General features: G+C 40.5%; 2 protein-coding genes across 3 annotated transcripts in view; one reads left to right on the top strand and one right to left on the bottom strand.

The window, feature by feature from the left end:
* The window catches only part of IQGAP2 (IQ motif containing GTPase activating protein 2), a 254,590-nt gene that overhangs the window by 60,995 nt on the left and 173,054 nt on the right, over positions 1-20,541 (bottom strand). For both annotated transcript variants that reach the window (XM_084881260.1, XM_084881261.1), the window contains exons 13-14: positions 17,004-17,167; positions 4,228-4,312 (exon numbers count right to left, since the gene is read on the bottom strand). In XM_084881260.1, coding sequence (XP_084737386.1) covers positions 4,228-4,312; positions 17,004-17,167 — 249 coding nt within the window. The remainder of the gene's footprint in view (positions 1-4,227; positions 4,313-17,003; positions 17,168-20,541) is intronic.
* The window catches only part of F2RL2 (coagulation factor II thrombin receptor like 2), a 505,949-nt gene continuing 491,650 nt past the window's right edge, over positions 6,243-20,541 (top strand). Inside the window, exons 1-2 of the mRNA XM_084881291.1 lie at positions 6,243-6,478; positions 10,143-12,054. Coding sequence (XP_084737417.1) covers positions 6,400-6,478; positions 10,143-11,209 — 1,146 coding nt within the window. The 5' untranslated portion in view covers positions 6,243-6,399 and the 3' untranslated portion in view covers positions 11,210-12,054. The remainder of the gene's footprint in view (positions 6,479-10,142; positions 12,055-20,541) is intronic.

Below are 20,541 nucleotides of genomic sequence, written 5' to 3'. Positions count from 1 at the left end.
AAAGTCTTTGTAGGATGAGAAAAATGCAGTAGTAGCGTCCGAGAAGTTTGTGGTCTGAGAGCAGCAGAAGGATCAAGTAAATGTCAAAGAAGTGTTACATGAATTACATCTGATAGCTCCATCCAACCCAGTAAAATGCCGTTTTCCTTGGAAGATGGGTGTTAAAGTCATACATTTCTTGCATATAGTAATGCACTTTATTACTGAATATTTGTGTTCAAGGAGTAGGTCCACAGATTAGCTTTCTAGCTAACTGAAGCTTACTTTTAATCTTAACAGAACCATTTTCCATGAAAATCTAAAGCCCTAGAGAAAACCCTCACAGAACAGTCTCTACACGGCTCATCATTTCACCCACAGTCCCTGCTACACAGAAGATGCTTAATGTTTGCTGAGAGCTGCCAGCAGCGCCCCTCCTGTCATTACAATTGTTTGGTACTGTAATACAGTGAGGGATACTTTCAAGGACTACGGAGGTATTTGGGCTTCTTTGTTCCTGCACTAAATGGCCCCACATTCCCATGCTCTTTAGTTTCTCCCTTATGGTCACTGTCAGCTATCACTTCTCATAGTGATAGCTGACAATGAGGGCAGCCCCAACACTTAACTGTTCCGTAATTAATTCATGGCTTCTGATGTGCTTGGAGTTGGGAAGAGAAATAAACCAAGCATATTAGCATTCTGCCTGAGAGAAGAATCAACAGGCTCAAAGTGTGTGTCCAAGAGGTCCCCAATGAGCAGAGTAAACCAGTAAATCCAGGACACAAGATTCTTGATATCTATTCCGACTGTCTTTTGGCTTAATCTGTGGGTTGTGTTTAAATTCCAGATAGCTGAGATGTCAGGTAAAGAATCTCCATTACGACAGGCATATTTCCACTAAGAGACAATTAAGAAACCTCCCATGAATCATGTAAGAAATAAAAAAAAAAATCCCCAACATGTTTGCTTTACATGTTTTGCCATATACCAGCAGGCTTTGCACATGTGTCAAACACAAGGCCCGCGGGCCAAATCCAGCCCGCCAGGCCTTGCAATGTGGCCCGCTCCGCGCTGTCATCACTGCACTCCGCTGTCAGTTTATGACATTGTCAGTTTATGACTGTTCAGAAAACCATTCGGCCCGCGATTTAGGCTGGATTTTAGATTTTGGCCCCTTCTCTGATTGAGTTCGACACCCCTCTAAGGCATGCATTCTCAAAAGAGATGTGATATAACCCCCAGTAGGATAAATATTGGTTGTTGAGGAAAGAAGGTAAAAAAAAGTATTTTTATTTATAAAGCACAGATCTACATATGGCATACAAACATGTATATAATATATCTGTGGTATTACAATTTCATGGTGAGAAAAAAAAAATTCATGGTGAGGTCCAATTAGAGAAACCAATACCTAGGGTGCAATAATGGAAAAGGCCGTCAAAAGTAGAGAAACCTACTTTAAGAAAGCAAAATGCTCCAGTGAAAATGAACACTGGGCCAAAATGAAGGAGGCTTGAGTTCCTCTGCCCTTTTAGATCTCGCCCTTGGTAAAGTATATGAACCAACACATTTTCTTTGATCAAATTATCTGGGCGTGGGATTGATGCTTATAACATGCGACCAGAATCTGTTTCAAGTCTTCCTACAAAGGCTGAAAAATGCTTTTAAAAGTAAGATTAAATTCCTGTTAAGAAACTGGAAAATTCTTATCTCAGTGTCAGAATATACAGCGATTTTATCTTCAGATCATCTCTTTGTTGTCATACAACACAGAGGAAACTATATCAACTCCTCTGAGGGACGGGACCAAGGTAGAAGATAGGATTTTAAATGTGCAAGAGTACAAAATCATACAGCTGGGGAAACCTCTTACTTTCATAGTCAATAAATAGAACCATGAGTCTCATGTAAAAAAAAAAACAACAGAATAATTTGCAGGCCAAATATAGGAAGAACACAGAATAAAAGGAATAAAAGAAAAAAATTCCAGGCTACTTGAGTACCTGTATTAAAATCCAATTTCTTGAAAATCTTTCTTCAAACTACATTGCTTTTAGTTTTATATTTAAATCACTTATGTACACATCTCAATTTTGTCTTCTTTTTCTTAACAATTAAAGTGCTAGAACAAAAAGACTTCAAAGATCCTAAGGCTATAAAAGTCCAGGTTGCAGAAATACACATATTTTTCCTGGCTAAGGAAATAAAAACCAGATGTTCCTCACAGATGCTTCCAAAATTTAAAAGCCTATCTCTGGAGCAAGAATAAGGCATCTCAACAGCAATCTATGACCTAATAGCTCAATATACATTATAGCTATAACACGAACGGACAGCTCAATGAACTAGCCTTTTTGGAATCTTATTTTATGTAGGTTGTTCATATATGTATAGTGTTAGTAATCTTGAAGCTATTTTAGATTGCCATGTGAATTTTCTACTATTTCTCTATGAAACAGAGGCATAGCATAAAAAAATTGTTCTCATTTGAGCCAGTGTGGGGATTCTGCCAGTTGCTGAATATGTCCATTCCAATTATTCATCTGGACTTGGGGAAGAAATCCCAGGATGGGTTTGGGACCCACTGGGCCCTGAAAGACGGAACTGAGCTGAAACTTCATTGGTCAGCTGGCCCTCCGTAAGCCACTGATCACAGTGACATTTTAGGTCTCCTAGAATTAGTGTCACTTCAGGATTCAGCAATCCCTGGAAAGTTTGATTATGTTCTTTCTCCCGGCACAATTCTACCTAATAAAAGAGTTATATGCAAATTGACCATCACTACAACACACAAGATGGTTGCTTCCATGTGATCAAAGATGGCTGCCCCATGTGGACAAGATGGCTGCCACAAGATGACCAGTAGGGGAGGGCAGTTAGAGGGGACCAGGCCTGTAGAGGAGGGCAGTTGGGGTGACCAGGCTGGCAGGGGAGTGGTTAGGGAGTGATCAGGCTGGCAGGAAGAAGTGGATAGGGGCAATCAGGAAGTCGGGCAGGTGAGCAGTTGGGAGTGAGCAGTTCTGGACTATGAGAGGGATTTCCGACTGCCCATTTAGGCACAATCCTACTGGATCAGGCCTAAATCCCACTGGATCGGGCCTAAACCCCACTGGATCGGACCTAAACAGGTAGTTGGATATCCCTTTAGGGGTCCCAGATTGGAGAGGATGCAGGCTGGGCTGAGGGACACCCCCACTACACAAATTTTGTGTACTGGACCTCTAGTCACATGATAAAGGGCCATAGATCTCTTTGAGGAAAGGCTGGGAGAAAGATCAACAGGCTAAAAATGTGTTAGTGTAGCAGAGTTCTTTCTCAAGGGGACCTCACCTTCTCTTTCCTCAGGGAGTTCTGGGTCTATAAACTAATTAAGGGGCCATGACTTCTTGTTTTATAATCCAAATTATATTTCTATTCACTTGACCTAGAACTCTTCTTCCATTTATACAAGTAAGAATTTAGTAGACTGCCTCTTTCATTTCTAGGAGCACCATGTTCAATTAGCCAATTCCATAGGTCTCTGTGAGTTAGACTGTTCTGATTACTGCGCTCACTCTGCTGTTCATTATAAATTGCATCCATTTGTCTTTAGGTGATTAAGTGTTGCCACCCAGCTTCTGCTGGCCTCTCCATAACTGCATGAGCCAAATCCTAAAAAGAAATCTCTTTTTCTCTCTCCATATATCTATGTGCAGTATAGACAGATGTATACATACAAAACACTTCCTAGAGAAACAGCTATCTATCTATCTATCTATCTATCTATCTATCTATCTATCTATATCTATATCTATCTATCATCTATCCTTGTAGTTGTTATTTTCCAGAAAAAAAATTATTTATGTAGTTCTTTCTCTGGAAAACGCTGACTAATACAATGAAAGGCATGGAAGGGAGGACGAAGATTTATTGAGCAAAACTGGGTTAGATTTTTAAGATCCAGATAAAAAAGGACTTGATTGAACTATAAATTTGAAAATTTAGAAACCATTTTTTGATTCCTGGGTTTTGTTTGGTTACATTCTCAGATTTTGCTGGAAAGAGCACCTAGTCATTGAAAATAGTGCAACCAATGAATCCTATTGTTGTACACATATGTATTCAAGAACTCAAATTGGTAGAAGTCCAACCTTTTCAGAAACTGATACTTATGCATTAAAAAGATTATGAATAAAAAAAAAATTCAGAAGTATAACCAGATACAAGCAAGGCAAGATGGGCCAGCAAAAGGAGGCGAGGGCTTACATTGTTTTGCTTTGTCCTTGTCCTTGTTGGCCTCATAGACTGCGTTCTGTATCTCATCCAGCCAAAGAATTTTAGAAGCAGGGTTCTGGGAATATTGTCATAGAATAAAAGAAAAAAAAATAGTGACTGATTATGAAACAGAATAAATGCTTTTAAGGAGCCAGTTTATTATAATTTCCATAAGCTCTTATTTAGCAACTACCAAATTCTACCAATACACTCTACAAGCTACTAATGAAGTAGACCCCAACACAACCACTTCTCCCTTCCCTTGTCACCCCTCTAGTTCAGCCCACCAGCATCTCAAAACTGAGCAGAAACTAGGCCATCTGCAAATCAAGTCATACATTCCTGAACCTAGGTGACTCCTAGAAAATTTTAAACAAAAAAGTACTCTTCTCTTCAATATTTTGTGGTCTTTTGGTTATTATTTCTACAACAAAATAGCATCCTTTCTCAGTGTGTGTTACCATATGTTATGTTGTTGAAGTATTAAAGACTGACTTAAAATTTAAAAAAAAATTGATTTCAGAGAGAGGAAGGGAGAGGGAGACAAACATCGATGAGAGAGAATCATTGATCGGCTGCCTCCTGCATACCCACAATTGGGGATTGAGCCCACAACCTGGGCACGGTAATCAAACTGTGACCTCCTTGTTCATGGGTCAATACTCAACCACTGAGCTGCACCAGCCAAGCTGAAAGACTTACATTTGATTGCAAAACATGGTGGGGTGAAATTTAATCAAGGTGTGAAAAGTTTGCACAGATCAATTCCTCCTTAGCTTATCCCTCAAGCCTTTCAGCTTCATGTGGAATTTGCAATTTTCTGATTCTTGCTGCATTTTATAGGCAACTAGAGGCCCGGTGCACAAAATTCGTGCACTGGTAGGGTCCCTAGGCCTGGCTGGCAACTGGGGCCGTTTGGGGCTTTCTGGCTGCCAGCCAGGGACTTCCTTCATTCTGTGTCACCCCCTGGTGGTCAGAACACATCATAGTGAGTGATCGAACTCCCACTCAAACTCCCCAGTGGACATTTCGCTATTAGCCATATATATGTGTGTGTGTGTGTGTGTGTGTGTGTGTGTGTGTGCTGACGAGCTGACGAGTTGCCTGGCTTAGGATTTAACCTTAAAATTTTATTAATTTTAGAAAAATTGTTATAAGGCAGTATTTTTTCTAAATATTAAATCATATCCTCCAGAATGTAACTACTCATAAAAGCTTATATGTTACACAATAATGTGACTACTAGTATACTTAACGCTACTGAGTGGTGTGAAATTTAATGTATTAACATTTAAATAATGGTTAAGATGGTAAATTTTATATTTTGTATATTTCACAACAATTAAAAAAAACCAAAGCCTATTGTAGACCTGCTTACCAACACCCATGGAATAAAGGGAGTCATCTGCATCTCAATGTATTGTGATTTGCTTTTAATCAAATAGTGTGGTTTTACCCCCTTACTTTGACTCCTTCTTTCACACCACACCCACACACACACTGACCCTAGTGAATGGCTCAGGATACGATGAGCTATGGCAAAAGTTCTGGCCAACCACCGATGACATATTCGGGCCATTGTGATATTGATGAAGAATTTTCAGAGTAATGGGCACTTTGTCAATTTTAACTTCATAAAAAATAGTTGCTTTCCATAATGTATTTAATTTGTAATTATATAATGAGTTTCAGAATTAAGATGTGAAATAGCTGGGAGGATAAAGAAAAGGACCATTTCTGAAAGCTGATTATTAAGTGGACATTGCATTTTTTAAATGGACAAATGAGATGCGAGACAGCGTGAGCACTGCTGGACAGCCTGCATTTTCAGCTTACTTCTGCCAAGGACTGTGCACTCTCTGCATTCTTTCAACGCACATAAGCATGCGGGAGGAATTCACAGCACCCATTCGGAAGGGACTCCTGGGGGTGGGTAAGAGTTAAGTGTCATGTCCCAGGCTCCCTCTGAGTCATCCACCCTGAAACTTGAGTGCTGGCTGTCACACCCCTTCCCTGAAGAGGTCCTGGGCCTGGCCAGCTTCCTGCCTGCGGAGCACAGAAGCGCAGCTCACAGCGCACGGCTCCCATTTGCTGTTTCCACATGGAGCTGGGGCGAAACCGTGCTCCCTAATTTTATACATTTGAGAACATTTGAGAAACAGGATGCAGGGGGTCAAAATGAAAGCCCTCATCTTTGCAGCCGCTGGAGCCATGCTTCTGTCACCCACCTTCTGTCAAAGCGGTAAGCCCTTTTCTTATGGGGTCGGGTGGGGGTCCCGATCTCTACCATTAATTCATTAGTGAATTTCCTTTGTGAGAGGTTTTTGATTTTCTAACCATTTCCCCTGATTCAGCAAAAATAGCAATTTTTAAAGGGATTTAAAAAAATCCTATGTGTATACTTTATGGTGAGGTATAAAAGGGGAAAAAAGAATATTCTCAGAGATCAAGTGGTCTGCTTTCGATAATCAACAAGGCTAATAAATTAGTGTTTCTTAAGAAGATACCGTTTTGTTTTTTTTCAGTGGTACCAGAGAGTTATAGTTTTCCCTGCCCTCAAATATGATTTTAGAAATGAAATCTCCCGAATGAAATCTTTCTCAACTCTTAATGTTTTTCTATTTAATTCAACACCACCTCGGATAGATCTGCATCTGCAACTCTTACCATTAGGTCACAATATAGTCAACATTGTTAGGAGCAGGAGAGCTGGGCAGAGAAACAACGAGAAGGGGAGAACCCAAAATTAAATAAAAACTCCAGACCTCTATTAAGGAATGTCGCTAAAATTCACAGCTGGAGTCACTGAAGTGGTTGTAATGTAGGAGAACTCTAAGAATCAGCGGATGGTAGCACATGTGGGGTTTATGAATAGGATTAAGTGAATGCTATTTCTGGGAGTGGATGAACCAAAATGCAGTGGAATTCTAAAAGAAATGAGCCTTGAAGAGGTTCCTTCAAGATGCCGGTGGGGTTTTGAGGAAGTGAAAAGGGGGGAAGAATTCAAATGTGACCAAGTGAAAGGCAGTGAGTTTACTTTCTTCGATCGGGTGGGGAGAAACGGGACCGGGCTCAGGTCCACTCCCTTTGGACCAGGGCCTCTTTCTGGTCTTCCCCCGGTTGGCAAACATTCTATTAAATGGAATCATTTTGTTAAATGGAAACCTGTATAAAGAATCCAACAAATTAAAAAAATAAGATTTGGCCCTGGCTGAGTAGCTCAGTTGGTTAGAATGTCCTCCCAATATGTCAAGGTTGTGGGTTCGATTCCCCGTCAGGGCACGTGCAAGAATCAACCAATGAATGCATCAACAAGGGGAATAAACAAACAGATCAATCTTCCTCCCTCTTTCTCTCTAAAGTCAATTAAAATTTGTTTTTACAGTGAGTATTGTTCTTAAGGAAAACCACCTTAGACCTGTTCAAGCTGAATCAGATCAGCTGAAATTCTCATGGAAAATGGAATCCAGACCGTCAGAGTCCGTGTTTAGCATGTTTTGTGTGGTTGTTTTTTTGCGTGATGTCTTGCTCAATCACTGGAATTTTCTGAAAACTGACAAACACTTGGCTTCAAAAGCTCTCTTATCAGATCCTGAACAAGATATTCTTCAGCCACCATCTACCAGCTTCATGCTTATCTAGAAAGGCGCATTCTATTTGGGGCATGTCAGGCACAAAAATTTCCCAAAATGCAAGCTGAGCAAAAGAATGTGTGTGGCTAAACTCCAGTGTCACACCATGTGCCTCAACCTGCCTCACCGTTCACCTCTACACAGGCACAAACCGCTGCCACTCCCCAGTTCTTTTTTCTTTTCTTTAATCTACTCTCCCCTACATAGCACTGAGCACCTCCCTGCCCGTTTGTTCAGGCAGAATTCTCCCTTTTTGTGACACACCGGATTCATTCAGTTTGTGCAATCTCAAGCTGAATTCCTTTTGTGAGGGAGGCTTCCTTTTCACCTGGGGTGAATGGTAGCGGTGAAAACAGGAAGAGAGATCGTTCTGAATGAGAACCAGGTTACTGAACACTAAACCTCAAGTATTCAACACATAGGAATTCAGAGGCCACATGAAAATGAACTGGCAGAGAAATAGCATGTAAAATTGGCAAGTAGAAAGTTTAAATTCAGCATAAAAATTTGCCTCAGGAAACACATTTGAGAATTTCTACTTTCTATACATGTCAAAGATTAATTATGGGAAAACTATATAATGGTAAACAGATCTGAGTACTGAGGTTTGTTTTGTTTTTGAAACTGCACTTTCAAGAATTAGTAATAACAACTGGACATGTAATGCCAAATATTTATAGTATGTGGTCATGTTTTTATGCATTTCCCCCCTATTTCCAACTTCTCAGATCATCATATTGATTTCATCATCTGATTTTTCTTCTTTTGTCTTCTGTTCCCTTAAAAATCTGACATTTGGATTTTTTTTTCTTCTCCTCACACCTCTCATTAAGCTGTTCAGCCACTCCTACTAAATTAAACCACAGCCTCTACGCAGACTAAAAAATCCATAGCTATTATTTGGATTCTTGAAATTTAGGACTCCACACCTACTAAGGCTTTCTACCTGTCTAGGGACAGTTTACACTCGAATATCCCAGCAGCAACTCAAACTCAGGAATTCCCAACACCGAGATCTTCGCTCCTCTTTGTGCTGACCCCTGCCCTTTTGGAGCAGCCTCCTCCTCCAAGTCATCTTTGTCTGCTGCCTCTCCCCACCGCCTCCATGCCCAGTTAGATGCTAAGTGCCACTGAGTCTCCACCACCGCCTCATGTGTTCATCTTCACCTTTCCACTGCCATTGCTCTAGTCCTGCAACTCACTGTCTTGAGGGTAAATGAGTGCACCAGACTCTGACACAGCCCCCCTTGCTTCCAATTTCTTATCTATTCATTTGCATGTCTTCTCTCCACTGTCAACAAGGTCATCTCAAACACAAGTCAAATCATGGCTACATTAGTTTCCAACTGCTTCTATTAATATAACAAATTATCACAAATCAGTGGTTTGAGTAAAACATGTGTTATATTTCTGGAGGTCACAAGTCCCAAAGTCAAAGTGTTCATTGTGGAGGCTCTAGAAGAGAATCTGTTTTCTTGCCTTTTTCTAGAAGCTCCTCGCATTCCTTGGTTCACAGTTCTTTCCATCTTCAAAGTCAGGAGCATAGCGTCTTCAAACATCTCTCTCTCTGACTTTGACCCTCTTGCCTCATTTTAAGGACCCTTCTGATTACACTGGGCCACCTGGACAATCCAGGACACCTCCCCATCTCAAGGTCCTTAATCACACCTGCAGTCCTTTATGCCATGTGAGGTGACACATTCACAGTCTCCAGGCCTCAGCAGGTGGGATCTTTGGATGCCACTATGCCATCTACTACAGCGGTCATTGCTCTGTTCATATTTTTTTTACTTGTACAATTCCAGCATCTATCAATGGGCACATCATTTCTTAGGACAGTTTAGGGGCCCTTCAGAGATGTGGCTGTAACCTAATCTTTCAACTTCATCTCTCAGATGAGCTTTATTAATATGTTACATTTTTGTGTAACTTTCTTCACTTATCTGAGAGTTGAAGACAGGGAGTTTATTTAAAACCTTATGCAGTAAAATAGGCAATAAACATTTGCTAAATTAAGTTATCTGACATTCCTAGATTCCATGACAGCCCCTACTATGCCTCTGCCCATTCATAATCTACAGAAGCTTATGCCTCTATTAAATTTCATCTCTTTATGAACCTTGCTTATCTTTGTTTACATTCATCTCTGAAATCAATAAAAATATGTTTAAATAAAAAATACAAATGACCCTGCACACATTGCATTTTATGTCTTCTGAACCATAGATACGGCTCAGCAAAATATCATAAGTTAATACTTCTTTTTAATTACAGGTATGGACAATGATGCAGAGGACTTGGCAAAGCCAACAATGCCTGTTAGGGCCTATCGAGGAGCTCCCAAAAGTGTTTTTGAACCGTTCCCCTTTCCTAACTACGAAGGCTGGACAGGAAGCACACCTGAAAAAATAAAGTGCCCTGAAGGAAGTGTTTCAAAGCTCCATGTGAGCAATGCCACCATTGGGTATCTGAGCAGCTCCTTAAGTACCAAACTGATACCTGCCATCTACATCCTGGTGTTCGCAGTGGGTATGCCGGCCAACGCCGTGACCTTGTGGATGCTCTTCTTCAGGACCAGATCCATCTGTACAACCACCTTCTATATCAACCTGGCCACCGCAGACTTTCTCTTCTGTGCCACGCTGCCCTTTAAAATCGCCTACCACTTCAATGGAAACAACTGGGTATTTGGAGAGGTCATGTGCCGGGCCATCACCGTCATCTTTTATGGCAACATGTACTGCTCCATTCTGATCCTCGCCTGCATCGGCGTCAGCCGCTACCTAGCCGTTGTCCATCCTTTCATGTACCGGAGGCTGCCCAAGCGCACCTATGCCTTGGTAACATGTGGACTGGTGTGGGCAACTGTTCTCTTGTCCATGCTGCCGTTTTTCATTCTGAAGCAAGAGAATTACCTTGTCCACAGGGACATCACCACCTGCCACGATGTCCACAACGTATGCGAGTCTTCATCTCTCTTCCAACTCTACTACTTCATCTCCTTGGCATTCTTTGGATTCTTAATTCCATTTGTGGTCATTATCTACTGCTACACGGTCATCATTCGGACGCTTAATGCATATGATCAAAGGTGGTTGCGGTATGTCAAGACGAGTCTCCTCATTCTTGTGATTTTTACCATTTGCTTTGCTCCCAGCAATATTATACTTATTATACACCATGCCAACTACTACTACAACACCGACGGCTTATACTTTATCTATCTCATAGCTTTGTGCCTTGGCAGTCTGAATAGTTGCTTAGATCCATTCCTTTATTTTCTCATGTCAAAAATCACAGATCAGTCCACGGCTTATCTTACAATAGTGAAATCACCGTAGAAAACGATGGAAGCTATCTGTGAAAACACACATGCTTGGGACCACATGTGCGTTAAATGCAAGGAGCTCCATTCTCCAGCTCCCTTTTGAAGTTCCTAAGAGACAGTGCTTCAAAAACAACACCATCAATATTTAAAAAAAATATATCTTATTGATTTTTTTACAGAGAGGAAAGGTAGGGATGGAGAGTTAGAAACATCGATCAGCTGCCTCCTGCATACTTCCCACTGGGTATGTGCCCACAACCAAGGTACATACCCCTGACCGGAATCAAACCCGGGAACCTTGAGTCCACAGTCTGATGCTCTATCCACTGAGCAAAACCAGTTAGGGCAACACTATCAGTATTTTATGAACATCAATGCAGGAGAAAAGTTATCACCACTCTCTCTATGGCAGTGGATACATTAACCTGAATGGCACTTTAAGCTCCTTATCGCTCCTTCTTCCCTACTTCTATAAGTTTCTACTCTAGATGAATCAAAGGAGAATGGGACAAGGGACAATGATAAAAGCATGGAGAGAAGCTAATCTCTCAGATTTTGGTACCTGGCATCATTTTTTATTCTTCCACTTTCATGCTTGGGGGCTACCTCATTAGCTGACTCCACCTTTGTAATATCTCTTACTAGGATCCATTATGTTAGTCCCATCTTCGCCTTCCAACCATTCTCTTCCCAGCCAGCCTATCCTCCACTGCCAGATTTTCCTTCCTCAAATATCAATTTGAATACTTCACTCAACCCTCCCCGCACCTCAAGCTCACTGAAGCATTATTTATGATAACCAAGCTATGAAAGCAACCCAAGTGCCCCTCCATAGATAATTAGATAAAAAAGCTGTTTGTGCCAGCATGGACCTAGAGGATATTAGGCTTAGAGAAATAAGCCAGAGAAAGACAAATATGATATGATTTCACTTACATGTGGAATCTAAAGAACAAAATAAGCAAACAGAATTGAAATGGACTCATAGATACACAGAGAGAACTGGTGGGTGCCAGAAGCAAGGGGGCATTGGGGCACTGGAAGAAAGAGGTGAAGGGACTAAGAACCACAAGTTGGTAGTTACAGAATGGTCACAGGGATGTAAAGAACAGAAATATAGACAATAATATTGCAATAACTTTGTATGGTGCGAGTTGGGGTACTGAAAACATCAGGCGGAGCACTATGTAAAGTATGATTGTCTAATCAACACACACACACACACACAGATATATATATATATATATATATATATATATATATATATATAGAGAGAGAGAGAGAGAGAGAGAGAGAGAGACCGAAAACCTCCATGGACTCTCCACTGTTTTAGAATGATTAATCTTTAGTTTGGCATTCAGGGCTAACTTGCTCATTTTACTTCCCAATAAACCTTGCCTGTGATGTAGACACCAGCCAAGCTTCTTGCTTTGCTGTGATATGATTTCTCCTCTTTCTGCCTCTGTCTCTAACTGGAAAGCTATTTCTAACATGTTTGCCTTAATTCTTTCCATCTGATAAAGCCCTCAAAGGACCATTCTTCCATGAAGTTCATTTTTTCTAATCTGAACTTTTGAAGCATTTTATTGTGTTTTTATTATGGTACTTAATATGTAGTTCATTTATATACAAATATTAATTCCATAAACACATAAGCACCATGTATTAGTAACTTAGTAGAGAAGAGCTTGTTCTGTCCCTTCTTTGTGCTTTTTTATGGCAACCCCAGGCTCAAGTTTTTTAGGGTCTGTGGGGCCCAGCTCCTTACTTTACATTGTCATGTAGCTGAATGAATGAAAGAATAAAGCCCTAAAGCATCTTAGCAGCATGAAAAGTCCATTAAATTCCAACAGAGAAAGCAAGGTATTCTGTATGACAAGGGACAACACCATTTTTAGTTGGACATATAAAAAAAAATCAGGAAACTAAACTACGAATATACTCAAAGTCATAGAGAAGTTTAAAATGCCTCCATTATTTTTGTGGCTTAAACATAGTTTTTAATGGGAAAAGGATATTTTGTTATAAACACCCAGCATCTTCCTGTAGGTAAATGACTCATTTCCCTTAGTTTAGGGATGAGACAGAAGGTAGGATATCAGTAGTTAAGAGCATGAAAGATTGCTGACATGAATTTTCAAGTCTGTAAGAATGTGCATTGACCAATATGTAGTGAGCATCAAAACAATAAAAAATTTAAAATGCATAATTTGTAATGTGCAGAGTTTCCTATTTCATTGGACTTAAGTTAAAAAACAAAAAACCACAAACAAACACAACAAACCACCCACACATGCCGATAAAGATCCTTTACAGCATGTGTGTGGTTATGTGAAGAACAAAAATCAGGTAAATATTAAAGCAAGCAAAAAAAACAAATCTAAAATAAGTTTCAAGATGACAGAAAGGTAAATGTATGGAACTAGTTTTTGCAAATAAAGTCATCAACTGCAATACAGTTTTATCTATGGAGAACATGAAACAATATTCACTTGTTAAAAAAGCACACTTAATTTTTATGCAATAAACTACACATAGCAAAACAAAACTTTTGGTGGGGGTATAATTCATATGTTCTCAAGCAAAGCCTTCATTTTAAAAATAGATAAAAATTCACTTCCCCTTGTGAACAAAGTGTGTTTTCTGCTAAGTGTATGCCAACATGCCCTTTCCCCAGGCTTTCCCAAAGAGACAAAAATAATTTGGTGCCTACACAAAGCTATACTTGAAATACTATTATATTACCAAGGCCCAACTAATGTTTACCATATAAGGATATTTTACATGGCCACTTACATCACTGTCCTTTATCTTTGATAAAACTCAGCAGCCATTCTTTGAAGATGTTATCAATGAGACCTTTAACACTATATTTTACAAGCTTTATTTTACACTGACAATACAAGTATTATAATATATTTCCTTCTGTGGTTTTCCATGTTTGGACCTTGGGAAGGCAAGGCACAGAAATAACATCATAAAACACAACTGGAAACTATTAGCTGTCAAAACAACAGAGGTTCAAAAAGAAATGCAGTTCTAGCTGGCTTGGCTCAATGGATAGAGCGTTGGCCTGCAGACTAAAGGGTCCTGGGTTCTGTTTCAGACAAGGGCACAAGCCCGGGTTGCAGACTCGATCCTCAGTAGAGGGTGTGCAGAGGCAGCCGAGCAATGATTTCCTCTCATCACTGATGCTTCTATCTCTCTCCATTCCTCTCTGAAATCAATACAAATACTTTTTTTAAAATAAAGAAAAGAAATGCAGACACCCTACCAAACAAACAGAACCAGAGCCAGATCCCCGCCCCCTCCAACTGAGAAAGAGACCAGGCTGATAAAAGAAAGTTTCAAAACTAATGGGCAGAGAAAGAAAAATGTTGAAAAAAATTTGGAATTTAACCAAATCGGATTCATTGTGTAGCATTGTTTTAAGTCTGTTAGCTGTTCCAATACAGTTCAAGCCCCTACTTTTATTGGCCAGAGTACTTTAATGCCTGAGGTCGAACCCAGCTCTCTAGGCTCATATTTAATGCTCTAATCACACTATTAAAGCCATTGCTTTCGCACCGAGGGAGGATGCCCAACAGAGAGCTGGCACCTCATAATCACTCAGGGAAGGCTTTGGGGTGCTCTGGAGGGGTGCTCTGTGGTTCTGCCCTGATTCAGAACCTTCACAGGGAATGTTCGGGGGGACCTCCCCCGCCTGCCTAGGAAATGCTCTGAAACGTCTGTGGAGTCGGGCTCACCTCCAGGACAAACCCCAAGTGGCTGCGGGCAGGGCATCACCTATGACCCTGTAAGACAGCTACTACATGTGCAGACTGAAGCAGAGAGAATTTTGGTGACTTGACTAAAATCCCTAGTTCACTTTTGGCAAAACCGCGATTTGAATGGTGCCTTGTGTCCAAAGCAAACAACTTCTATCTTAAAATGCCGATAAGTGTGCACCCTGTGCCAGGGCCACAGCTACATCAGTGGCAACCTCAGGTGGCAGCTCACTCTTCCCAGTTGACAGGGCCTACTCTCCTCCCCTGAGATGTGGGAACACAAGGATCTGTGTCTCCTCCTCTCACTCCCTGGGCTGGCATTCAACCCAGGCCTCAGGTTCATTCACTTCAGGTAAGACAGCGCCCTTCCCCGACAGAGGCTGTGAGGCTCAAATGAAGATCCGCGTGAGGGCGCCTACACAGCACAGGCAGGGGTAAGCCCTGCCACCGCCGTGCTAACCCGAGGGCAAACAGCACGGAAGGCCCCCACCGTACCGGACAGTTTTCTTCACCTTTAATGAGGAGTGAACAGGGTTTAGACTGTTTTATTTTAATTTTCTACTTTCAGTGAATTTTCATGTATTAAAGATTTATTTTGCACAGAAAATACCTAGTACAACATTTAAAAGATTAGGAAATGTTTCTTTCTTTTCTCTTGTCACACAACCTGTTTGGTCGTCCATTTATAATAGTTGTGATGGTGGCTTATATAAAATGTCCAATATAGAACCATTCATTCTTTCCTGAGTATTTCACTGTAAGGTTACACTGCAATTTTACCAGCCCCTCCTGATGGACATTTTAGTTTGTTGTGTTTTTTTTTGTTGTTTTTTTTTGTCTTTTGCTGTTATAAACAATGTTGCAATAAATATCCTTTTCCATTTGCTTTAATATATGTTTCTGAGTCACAAAGACTGGGGCATAGTTCCAGAAATAATTACTTTTTTGGGGATAATACTGGACAACTTGGTCTTAGCTTCATTTTCTATAAGATGATGATAATGATAGTTCAGAGAGCTGTTATGAGGATTATGTGAGAATATGCACAAAGTATCTAATATTGTGCCCAGCAAACATCAGGTGATGAATAAATGTTTGCCCTAACCAAGGATGCATTTCCCATCTCAGATAAGGCAGTTCCTGGCTCCAAAGTCTCATAGAGAGGAGATGCTCACCTCTTTTGGGTTGGCTAACACATGGGGACGTGAAAGGTATGAGTGGCTAGCACCCCGGCAGCATCACTCCCGCTCCCAGGTGACAGGTCACACAAGGCTCACCACTCGGCCCAGTACCCTTCTAATGGTGGCCAGTGTCCGTCCGACTCCTTATAATATCAATACAAGCTCCACAGTCAGAGAAACCGTCTGCTCTTTGTGGGGTCTCTGGCCAGGTCAGTGTCCTGTGTCCAGAACAAACCATGCTGGCTCCTCCCTAAATCATCCTGCTTCCCACCCACCTAACCAACTCCTCCTTACCTTTCAGGCACAGCTTCTATTCTATCTCCACGGCAACCGCTCTTAGGATTCTAATCCGCAACAATCCCAACCACCTCTGCGTCACCCTGTGCGCTCCTCTTTTCGACACTTTGCCACATGCCTGTCTCGACTGTTATTGAACTATTCTACCAGAGCATGCCCACTGCCTCAATCAGTTTTTCAGCACTCAGGATACGGACAGAGGACATTCAAATGGCGTCACGTGTTCCTTGGATCCCCTTTCCCCTACCAGATGCTATATCCTGCACTGTGCACACAGCATGTGCTCAGAAAATATCCAAGACCTTGGGACACTGAACAAAAAACTCACTCACGACTGAGTTTTTAGGAAAAGAGTGGAAGCAGCCATCAGCTCTGGAGCTGGCTTCCCCCTGACGCCAGGAAAATGACAGCGCTATTACTTCCATTCTGATTCATGGGCAACTGCTGGAACAAGAGGCTCATAAGCTTTAGGAAAAGATGAGTTAAAAAAAAAAATCCTCCCTTCCACCTTTTCCCTTATCTAGTCTGCAAATGTGAAGGAAATGAACTTACTGAGACTTACCTTCAGTTTCTGTGATTTGGCGTGGTATAAAACATCCTGGTAGTGCTGGGCATTGCCGGGGTCTATATCTCTAATCTTAGCTGTAGCTAACTGCATGCATTCTAGTGTCTTTAAAGGATCACCTTCATCAATAGCTTCATTGATACACTCCACAGTCACAAGTCCTGGAAAATGAAGAAAGTTTTCCTCTTAAACCACAGTACTTTGTAAGTTTTCCAGAATCAGCAATTGCAAAGATAGAGTTAGGAAGGGGGCTGGGGTGGGAAATTCACACACGCAGACAAAGCTGTAAGAGCTAATAAACAAGTACAGCTAAGGCTGCGAGAGATGAGATCAGTGTACAAAAATCCAACGTATCCCTATATATTTGCAATGTGCAATCTAAAACGACAGTAAGGAAAATTCCATATACAATAGATTCTAATTACAAATACAGTATAATTAAAAAAAGAATAAGAATAAATTTAACAAAAGAAGCATAAGGTAGAAAGATCATTGAAAAAAAAATAAAGGTGACTTAAATAAATGGAAAAATCATCTCACGTTCATGGCTCTAAAGACTTAATATTGTTCAGATGGAAACACTCCTCAAATGGATTTGCAGATTCAATGCAACACCTAACAAAATCCCAGCAGCCTATTTTTTTAAAAAGAGACATTGCCAAGCTGATTCTAAAACTCATATGGAAATGCAATAGATCAAGAATAAAAGAATGCCATGTTGAAAAAGAACAAAGTTGCCCTAGTTGGTCTGGCTCGGTGGATAGAGCACCAGCCTGCAGACAGAAGGGTCCCAGGTTTGATTCTGGTCAAGGGCACGTGCCAGAGTTGCGGGCTTAATTGCCAGGGTCGGGTATGTAGGAGGCTGCTGATCAGTGATTCTCATCATTGATATTTCTCCCTTTCCCTTCCTCTCTGAAATATATATATGATTATTGCATCTAAACTATAAAAAAATTGTAGAAAAGAAAAAGAAAGAAAAAGAACAAAGTTGAAGGACTCTTCCCAATTTTGAAATTTACTACTAAAGCTACAGTTAATACTGCATTGTACTAGGGTAAAGATCAATGGAATAGAATTTAAAATTCAGAAATAAACCCTTACAGTTATGGTCAATTGATTTTTGACAAGGATGCCAAGACAATTCAACAGGTAAATAATAGTTTTATAAAAAATGGCCCAGGGACAACTGGATAACCACATGAATTAGAATGAAATTAAATTTCCTATATTACTCCATGCACAAGAAATAACTCAAATGGATCACAGACCTAGAAGTAAAAACAGTTATAATAATAAAAGCGTAATATACTTATTAGACCAGCCAGCCAAACAACCTTGAGGATGAAGCCACCGTGGTGGGGGCCGAGGCAGAGGCAGTTAGGGGTGATCAGGCAGGCAGAGTGGTTAAGGGAGATCATGCAGGCAGAGGGGTTAGGGGCAATCAGGCAGGCAGGCTGATGAGCGGTTAGGAGCCAGCAGTCCCGGATTGCAAGAGGGTGCAGGCCAGGCTGAGGGACACCTCCACCACCATGCACAAATTTTGTGCACCTGGCCTCTAGTGAACTATAAAACTCTTGGAAGAAAATATAGGAATAAATCTTTGTGGCCTTGAATTAGGCACTACTTCTTATCTTAGCTATGACACCAAACCCACAAACAACAACAAAAAAATTTAAATGCATGGGATGTTATAAAACTTAAAGCTTTTGTGCTTTAAAGGACACTATCAAACAAAATGAAGACAATCTATAGAATGGGAGAAACTACTTCCAAGACCAGTATCTGATTAAGGACTTGTATACCTTCTACACAAGTATGCCTTTTACTATTCAAAAGTAAAAAAGAAAACCCAATTTAAAATGGGTAAAGGACCTGGATAGACATTTTTTAAAAAATGGTACACAAATGGCTAATAAGCACATGAAAAGACGCTCAATATCATTAGTTATTAGGAAAAAGCAAAACCCAACCCCAGTAAGAAACCACTTCATACCCACAAACCATAACAGGTGAGCGAGAATCTGGTGAAACTGGAGCATACATTGCTGGTGGATATGGAAAATGATACAGTCACCTTGGGAAACAGGCAGTTCCTTAACATATTAAACACAGAACACCCTATGATCTGGCAATTCCACTACTTGGTATGTACTCAAGGGAACGGACACCATATGTTCACACAAAAGCTTATACATGAACATTTACAGGAGTAGTCATAACAGCTAAAAGTAGAAACAACCCAAATATCCACCAACTGATGAATGAATAAACAAAATGTCTACCCATAGAACGAAATATTACTTAACTAGGCAGGAATATGAAGTATACAGAAATGTGATACAACATAGATGAACCTTGAAAACATTAGGCTAAGAATGGAAAAAAAACACACACAAAACCAGACACAAAAGGCCACATATTACATGATTTTATTTATATGAAATGTCAAGAACAGGAAAATCCAGAGAAACAAAGTAGATTAGTGGATTAGGGGGTGGGAGGAGGGGATGTTAATGGGTATGAAGCCTCTTTTTGGGGTGAGGAAAATGTTATGAATTTAGACAGTGGTGAGACAGCAAGATGGTGGTGAAGTGGGTGGAAGTTCACACTTGGCTCTTCCCAGCACCATATCAGATTGTAGCTAAAGTACAGAGAAATCAACCTGAATAACCATCTGAAGACTAGTTGAACAGGAGTCTTATAATTGTTATACAACTTTTAAATATATAAAACAACCATAAAACAATAAAAGGTAAATGTCATGGCATATGAATTATGTCTCAATGAAGCTGCTGTAAAAAGGGGGTTAGCTTTACACACAAGTAGCAGCAGGGATGCTAATTTCTAAGGCACCCCCCTCACTTAGATAGTGGATGATGGAATCATAGAATACCAGTGCTGGATGATGGAATCATAGAATACCAGTGCTGGAAGAATTTAATATAGAGATATACAGGAGAAAAAAAAAACCCTGAAATGCAAAAACATTTGGATATATATTCAATTCTTTGGATTATTCTACTTCACCACTCTAAAAAAATGCCAAAACAGAGAGTTCCAAAAGTAAACAATTCCCTACAGTGTGAATAGAGTGAATTTCCAGGTCAATATAGTCCCCAAGATGCTCAATGGCATGTCATGTGACAATGGGAATGTTCTGTACCTGGGCTTTTCAACATAGTAGCCATTACCCACATGTAACTGTTAAGCCATTAAAATGGGGTTAGTATAAGTGAAAAACATAATTTGAAATTTTATTTTAGTTAAGATACCCATACTTTCTTAGAAGTATAGGAAAGCTCCACATTCATGCATGTTTGGGGATATGGCTAAGGTTCAAGCATGGCTACTTGAATGCCATTGTTTCAGTAATACCACCTGATAAGATAACACATGGAGCCCTAAGTCTCGGAGGTACCAAGGGAAGAATAAGCATTCCATCAGTTTAATGATCCACCATCTCTACGATAGCATAAGATCTTGGGACATAGACTATAAGGTCCAGGAATGGAAAGCACAGAAACCAAGCTATGGA

Source organism: Pipistrellus hanaki, assembly GCF_964339955.1.
Source record: "Pipistrellus hanaki genome assembly, chromosome: 4".
NCBI lineage: Eukaryota > Metazoa > Chordata > Mammalia > Chiroptera > Vespertilionidae > Pipistrellus > Pipistrellus hanaki.
This window is presented reverse-complemented; position numbering and strand designations above follow the sequence as displayed.